We start from the raw sequence: 8,058 nt of genomic DNA, 5'->3' as shown, positions 1-8,058 counted from the left end.
CTGAACCAGTTATTACTATGCATAATTTCCCTGTATCCAATAGTTTGCTGGTTGAGATTAAGTTATAATCAAAGGAAGGTATGCATAACACATTATGCAAGATAAGTTGTGAGCTAAGAATCACTGTGCCTATGTACTGAGCCTTTACCCTTTCTCCGTTTGGCAAGTTCACCCAACATTTGTCTATCTCGGTATATGAACTGTATGATTTGGTGTCACAAATGATGTGATCTGCAGCCCCGGTGTCTATTATCCAATATGATGATGCAGAGTTAGGATTTAGGGCTTTACCAGAAGTTTCTCCTTTAACAAAGGTGTTGACACTGCTACCCGAGGCCGGAGCTTTCACTTAAGGCTTCTGTGGCAATAGGGATACCAGCGTGTTGTACTGCTCTTTGGTGAGGGAAAAAGATTCTGTGTTAGGTTGCCCGTTATCCTCCTCTCCTGAGTCCCCGCAGTCTCTGTTCTGGTTCATTGTTGCATTAGCTTTTGGCTGGTTTGTTCTGAAAGGAGCTTTTGTTTCTATTGCCATAGTTCGGTGGGTATCCGTGTTTCTTGAAACATATTTCCTCCGTGTGACCTGTATTGCCACAATATGTACACAATGATGAAGCTTTGCCATTTGTCTTGCGAGTATTATACCTTGAGTTGTTTGGCCTGTTGTTTTGTCTATTCTGAGTGTTGGTGAAGCCTGCGAATGTGTTGCTTTCATTTCCATCGTTGTTTTTGACAGGTGCAAGACCTATTTGCCGTTCGTGCTGGGTGGCCAAAGCGAAAGCTTTGTTAAGTGAGGGTAAGGGCTCGATCAAAAGAATCTGCGAACAGATTGTAGAGTAAGAGTCGTTCAGTCCTTGGAGGAAAGTGATGACTTGGTCTGCGTCTTGCTGGTCGCGGAGGATTTTGAAGGCATCACAACTGCACGTCTGCCTGCAGGTGCATTTCGGCATTGGTCTCAAATTCATGAGCTCGTCGTTGAGGATCTTCAAGCAGGTATAATAATCTGAAACGTTGCCATTTCCTTGTTTTAGATTATGTATTTCCCTGCGTAGCTCCAGTATTCTGATTGAATCTGTTTGTGCAAATCGTTCCTTCAGGTCTGCCCAGACTTGATCTGCCTTATCGAGCCACATGATGCTTCGGGCTATAGAAGGTGACAGTGCATGATGGATCCACGACATGACCATATTATTACACCTTTCCCATTGGGTGTACATAATATCATCGAGTGCCGGAGCTTTGATGGTGCCGTCGACGAAAGGGAACTTATTTTCGACATAAGGGCTACCTTGACTGCTCGTGACCACTAATGGTAGTTTGGCCCGGTGAGGACTTGCGACACCAATGCAAGGGCTGGAGTTTCATTTTGGGTCAGGTGGTAGGGGCTATTGGATGTGATCACCGGAGTAGCCATATTGCATCAAAGGTGAGAATTTTTAGAGGAAATTTTGCTCTGATACCATGTTAAATTGAATGAGTCAAGAAAAATAATTATTCCTTAATTTCTCATTAAAATAAACTCTTGCTAACTATTACATTTATAATGTCACTAGGTGTATGGAGCAAGTAAACTTGGGGATTAAGCATAAAAGGACAAGACAAGTGTGAGAATCATCACCATTGATCAAATCTGGAAATGATGAATGGTGATGATCTCTTTAAGAGGTGTTTGTATGAGGTAGTGTCCATCACAAGGAGATGAGGCTCTTCTAGAAGGCTCCAAGGTTGAGTAAAAGTCTAAGATACCCTTAAGGTCTGCGAAAAGACCAACTTACCCTTGGTTAAGTGAAAGGTCATTTAGCTTTGGTTTATTTTGTATTTGAGTCAGATAGATTGAAGTCTTATCACTTCCCAATACGTAAACTTAAATCCTTTGAGACTTCAAAGGTTTCTTTCCTTCTTCTCCTTCCTTCGAGCTTCATTCTTCCTTGTAAATGGCTTTTCGTTTTCTTTACTGTAATAGCTCCAAATATGAGCTTTTCGTGAAACGCTCCAAAACGCTGCATTTTCCAGAAAAAATGCTAAACGCTGCGGTTATCTAAACCTAACCAAACGCTATATTTCCTGCGGTTTGGAGTGAAACGCTAAACGCTCATCCGAAAAGCTGAAACAAACACCCTCAAAATATAATGTTAACGTCTTGTCAAAACGATACAATGTTTACGTGATTTGGCCAATTTTACATTGATTATTAGAGGAATGAAATTTTTTATTATTGAAGCAACCATTTATAAACGAATTTATAAAACATTAAACCCAATTTTTTCTTTTAATAAATTCTATACCTAAAACACTCTATTTTTCTTTTGCTCTAAATATATAAGATTTTTTTTTTTTCTATTTCTCTACATCTTCCTCTTCATCTCACTTAACATTTTTGTAATGCTATTTATGGTATTCAAAGAGTACAAAACTTCAAATCAAACTTAATTTGACAGTTCCAGAATACAAATTGCAACAAATGTGAAATGCAACAAAATCAAATTAGGCGATGGTCTAATTAGTTCAATGTCTCCTCATTTGTTTTTCTTTATCACTTTGTTTTTCATTTATTATTATTACCACTATCATTTTATATTATTTGAAATTAATTGTTTTTTACTTAAAAAAAGAACATATATGGATGCATTATATATAGTATCTTAACCTTGTACATAATTTTTCCCAGAATAATATTTTAAATGTACACACCTTATAGTATATATACAATATTTCTACATTTCCTATGGTTAAATATTAATGGATGAATTAATTAATATTCCTTTACAAACAGCTTGCGGGCTGAAGATAGCCAGAAGCAGTTCCACCAGCATTATTACATGACGCTTCTGCAGATTGATTTTTGTATGTGAATTTTATATCCTGTAAGTTTATCCCAGAACACGGATACTTCTTACTACAATCTAATTTCACTGCTACTTCCGTCGCCGATGATCCATGAATATCTTGGTATTTCACATCGCTAATTTTAACTCCAGATTCCTGTTTCATGTCCATAAATTACATTTAATACAAATTAATTAACCCAGAGATTAATCATTAATTTAAAAGTTTGGGGGTGCAAGACTTCCCAAGAGGTCACCCATCTTAGTACTACTCTCGCCCAAGCACGTTTAGCTTCGGAGTTCTGATGGGATCCGGTGCATTAGTGCTGGTATGATTGCACCGGGAGCGAATCTGTGTCGCTGACACGACTTGATTTTCACGGTTTTATATGATGGTTCATGTTAGCCGACCCCGAATCATTTCGGGACTAAGGCTTTGTTGTTGTTGTTGTTGTTGTATTAATCATTAATTTGTATGTACTATTTGAATTAGAAATAGGCCTACCTGACCAGGGCAATTGTTGTTATCAGGGCAGTAATTTTGGTCAATTATAATGGGATTCTCAACATTTACCATTACAACATGTTGGAAAAGAATGTTCTTTACAAAACTGTTACTTTGTCTTCCCCATGTTTTGATTCTCACTCCATTTTGTGTACCTGTGAATGTACTGGTTGTCACTGTCACATTTTGCACCCCATCTTCTTCAAGAACCTTGCCTAAACTTCCTATGCTGTAGCATGATATTTAATTATTAATTAATCATCTTAAACATTATAATTAAATGTTAATTGGTATATATATTTAAAATTAAATACCTGATTCCGTGGCCAGGTCCACAAGCAACATTTTGAACCCACATATTAGAGGTAGCTGGACCGATTGATATACAGTCATCACCTGTCCCTATCTTAGAACTCAGAATAGTGACACTATTTGATCCTGCAACATGAATTCCGTCTGTATTGGGGCTGTTTCCGGCCGCTGAGATTTTGACTCCTTGTATTTTTACATTGTTGCATTCGTTTATGACGATGTGAAACTTCTGGCTATTTACTGATGCTAAGTTGCTGATTGTAATGTTGTTTGAATTGGTGAATTCAAGTGACTGCACATGCAAATTTGAATAATATATATATTAATTATAATAGCAAGTCTGAATAATTTAATTTAGAAGGTAGGAAGAACATGGCAACCATAATGTTCTTGATCTTTATAAAAAAAAGAAGTTAATGTATGAGGGTAATTTTGTACTTTATCAAATAATTTAATTGACTCAATGAATTTTGGAGATATTTGCGTTATCCTTTTAAACTTGTTTACAGTGACATATTAACACATTAAATTTGCTTTAAGTTATTTATTGATTATTGAACTTGTATACATTGATTTATTGACTACTTAAACTTACTTAAAGTTATACATGTTTTAACTTACTTGCGTCATGCTGTAGACCGCCGCAAGTTATTTGCTTCATGAGCTTTGGTTTGCTTCAAAACGCGGTGCAAGTAGCCCTTAAAGAGCAAAGCCAATAAGGCCTATTCCACTAGTGTATGTCACTAGGACTTAGAAGGTTAATTATATTATATTAAGTAAGTAAGAGAACTAATGAGTATAAAGGAATCAATTGAATCGAAAGCTTAAATTGATAGTTTGTCTATATACCCTGCACTCAAATGCCTCCTGGACTTGAAGCTGGTATAAAGGGATTTCAGGGTTTGAAAGCTCAAAAGTGGTTTTTATTATTAGTTTGGATAGTTAAAAGCTAGATTCTTTTGAGATGGGGAATTCATTAAGAAGATAATGAAATGAAGTTAATTACCGTAGCACCGGCGGGGCAAGTCTTGCCGGAGGCCTTGCAATTCCACAATCCAGTGCCTTGGGCATCAAGAATGCCACCAGAAACAGTAACACCATTAACATGTTCAAAGATTAGCCAATTCTCAAGGCTGCTACTATAATCAGAAGAAGCAACAAGTGTGCCATCTATACGTAACTGAATAGCATTGTTGTTACAAGGACCAAGGAATGCTACTTTACTCACATAAAATTTCCCATTTGGTACATAAATAGTTGCTGGTTTTGCAGACCCACAAGCTATTTCCCAAGCAGCAACAAAGGCCTTGCTTGAATCTGTTTTACCATCAGCTTTTGCTCCGTATGTCACAATGCTGTAGTATTCATCTGTAGCTGCCATTGCTAATGTTGTTGTAAGGCAAAGGAAAATAATTGCATACATTGCTAATGTATATGCCATTTCTGTGAGGGACTTTATTAGAATGAGACAGACAGAGAATGGTATATTTGTGTATTATGTTGTTGGGAAGCTTAATCCTAGTATTTATAGTGTTTCTGATTGTCTTATTATGCCTACATCAACAGAAGGGATAAAAAATGAAAATACTATCATGATGGTGATGTGAAATATAAGTACGTGGACATCAAATTGCCTATTGAAGTGAAAGTAGGGTGATAATTATCGGGTTAGTCTTATATTTGTGTCGAGTGGATTACTGGTGTGTGAAATCATAACCTAATTACAATCGTGTCAACTCAATTGTTTAGTTACGATTTCATATTGTATTTGTAGATAATTACATTTAATTTTGCTATTTATTTTTTACTATTTAGGTTAATTGTGATATTAAAAATTATATGAGGATATATTATAGATCTTGATGTTCTTTTCTGGTTGATAATTTAATCATAAGTCATTTTATTATATTCTCTATTAAAGATATAACATGTAAAAATATGAGAAGCGTCGTGATCATAAAAGACTATTGCAATGTTATTATATTTATTAATTGAACTGACATATAAAAAATGTAAGGATAATTTTAAACATTAATAAATGTTAACATTAATTTGAATTAACAGATCAATTTCAATTTAATTCTAATATTTAAAAGTAAATTAAAAAATAACACATTATCTATTTTTTCTTTATGGGAACTCTTTATCTATGTAATAATATTAACCCATTGAATTTATATTTGTCTCCAGAAAAAGCCATTCCATTTATATTGAGTTTGGTTGGATCATGTAAATAATTACTACCTAGCTTTGCAAAATTCATTGAATGGAAAAGGGACAAGTGTTGGTATGTGTATGGTTGCTTAAAAAATGTTATAACACCATTGCTATCAAATCAAAATGAAAGGAGAGACCCAATTTTTTAAATTTTATTTTTCTTTTTGGTACCTATCCATTAGATTTATATAGGTGTCTTTATTATTACAATATCAGATTAATTCCATCCTGTATTCTTCATTTAATTTCTTATGATATGATCGGCATCTTCGCTTATTAATTGTTTCATCATCATTCTTGCAAAATAATATATATAACAAAATTGACAGATTATTTTTCATTACAAATTCAACTGTGTAACATAGTTTAATGTTTTTATTCTTCCATTCATATTTGACTTGCTAGAATTATAAAGAAATCCATAAGAAATTGTTGGGACGAAACATGGATAATAGTTCTAATTAATAAGCAGCGCAAAGATAGGCATGTGATGTGAAATTGTTTAAATGCAATGAGCCCCACGTTATAGAAAAGAAAAAAAAAATAACTAGCAGTCGTTCGTCTCGTCTCTCCATCATTTGCAGCAAACTCTATAATTTATACATGGAAAAATTGCAAAATTGGATTAAATAGAAGATTCATTTACATTTTTAACCCACTTACTCAACCTACTACTATCTAGACTAGACATGTTCAAAAGCCCGCCCGCCCGCCTAACCCGTCCAAGCCCGTTCTTCAAAGACTGGAGACGTATATGTTTCGTAATAGACCCGGTCCGGTCCAAGCCCGCTTAGGCCCGCATATAAAATAGGTTGGGCTTGAGATTTGTCTCAAAACCCAGCCCGACCTGAAATTTTAATAATAATTTTAATTTAATAACTTTTATAGTTTAATAAACTTTATATTCCAAAAATAAAAATTTTAAATTTCTTCAACATAAAAATTTCCAAACCATATATTTTTTTGAATTGGTGAACATGTACATATTTTTGTTACTATTTTATTTATTACCATAAAAAAGTATTTTTTTTATTTAGTATTGCATTAATTGATTTTTATTGAAATAATCCTTTAAAATTTAGTTTATTGTATTTTATTATTTATATTTATAGTATAATTTTTTAGTTTAATAATTTAAAAAAAATACAAAGATATTAGTTGGGTCGGGCCGGACTGGGCTTGGGAATTAGTTCTTTTAGCTTGGCCCAGCCCGGCCCGAACCCGATATAAATATAGTGCGGGCTTGGTTGGGCTTGGACAAAGTAATTATGTGACAAGCCCGGTTAGGCCCGGCCCAAGCCCAGCCCAGCCCAGCCCAGCCCATGAACAGGTCTAATCTAGATTATGTTTGTGTGACTTTCCCAAAATAGTTTCACCCTTTCATCTCCCCCCCTTCCCCCTTCTCCTCCTTACGCGAACGTTACTCTTCCAGACTTTTGATCTTCCTCATTTCCTTTAAATTTCGCGAAATCTGCACCATTTCTCCACATCACCATGTATTTCTCTTCTTCCTCTCTTCATCTCTTGATTCTTCATCTTCCTAATCCTGGAAACGAAGCCATGGTTCTTCATCTTCCTGTTCCTGCTCGTTCATTGGTTTCTTTCTTCTTGTGACCATCGAAGAAATGGTTATTCTACGTTATTTTCATCATTTTTCCCAGTTTATCATATTGTTATTGTCGATTTTAAGGGTGAAAGGTGCGAAAAATATAAATATCTAGTGTTTTCTCTGCGTTTTTCCAGAAAATCACTTCGCGTAGTCGATGATTTCGCGAAGTCTGCGAATAGAAAAGTTCATGATTTTTCACTCATAGACTTCGCGTAATTCGTTTTCGCGAAGTAGATCGTCACTTTTCAGACCTCGCTGACTTCGCGAAATCATCGAGTCGCGAAGTAAAATCATCATCTTCCCTGCACATTTATATTCGCATGCTTCGCGAATCCTCATTTCGCGAAGCCAAATCGTCATTTTTTATGCCTAACATGATTAAATTTTTCTGAAGGTGGTTAAATGCATAACATCCATTTCTGGAAAGCGACGTACTAGGGTTCCATGAGAGGCATCCATCCCAAAAGGCTTGGACTTCCATTTCAAGATTGGTCACATTTACTTTAAAAAGATTAGTTAGGAAATATTGTGCCAATCTTGTTGTGTACCATGTGATACGTCCATCCCAAAAGGTCTGGATTTCCATTTATTAT

The 8,058-nt window shown here is 35.2% G+C and overlaps 1 protein-coding gene and 1 pseudogene across 1 annotated transcript; both read right to left on the bottom strand.

The window, feature by feature from the left end:
* Positions 1 to 2,760: 2,760 nt before the first annotated feature.
* Positions 2,761 to 5,080, bottom strand: LOC136220393 (polygalacturonase-like). The gene is made up of 4 exons (XM_066008217.1): positions 4,646 to 5,080; positions 3,642 to 3,931; positions 3,328 to 3,556; positions 2,761 to 2,979 (listed from the first exon to the last, which is right to left on the bottom strand). Exons 1-4 carry the CDS (start codon positions 5,078 to 5,080, stop codon positions 2,761 to 2,763), a joined length of 1,173 nt encoding a protein of 390 aa, XP_065864289.1.
* LOC136221215 (5S ribosomal RNA) lies at positions 3,051 to 3,165 on the bottom strand (annotated as a pseudogene).
* Positions 5,081 to 8,058: the final 2,978 nt, after the last annotated feature.

Source organism: Euphorbia lathyris, chromosome 2 (genome assembly GCF_963576675.1).
Source record: "Euphorbia lathyris chromosome 2, ddEupLath1.1, whole genome shotgun sequence".
Lineage (NCBI taxonomy): Eukaryota > Viridiplantae > Streptophyta > Magnoliopsida > Malpighiales > Euphorbiaceae > Euphorbia > Euphorbia lathyris.
Note: the sequence above shows the minus strand (reverse complement) of the source record. Positions and strands in the feature narration are given on the sequence as shown.

What these genes read in the sequence shown, in the direction of transcription:
- LOC136220393 (XM_066008217.1), bottom strand. Translation starts at nt 5,080, where the DNA reads ATGGCATATACATTAGCAATGTATGCAATTATTTTCCTTTGCCTTACA. An exon ending in CTTGCCCCGCCGGTGCTACG is followed by an intron (nt 3,932 to 4,645) that starts GTAATTAACTTC and finishes TTGCATGTGCAG; the next exon opens with TCACTTGAATTCACCAATTC. An exon ending in ACAACAATTGCCCTGGTCAG is followed by an intron (nt 2,980 to 3,327) that starts GTAGGCCTATTT and finishes GACATGAAACAG; the next exon opens with GAATCTGGAGTTAAAATTAG.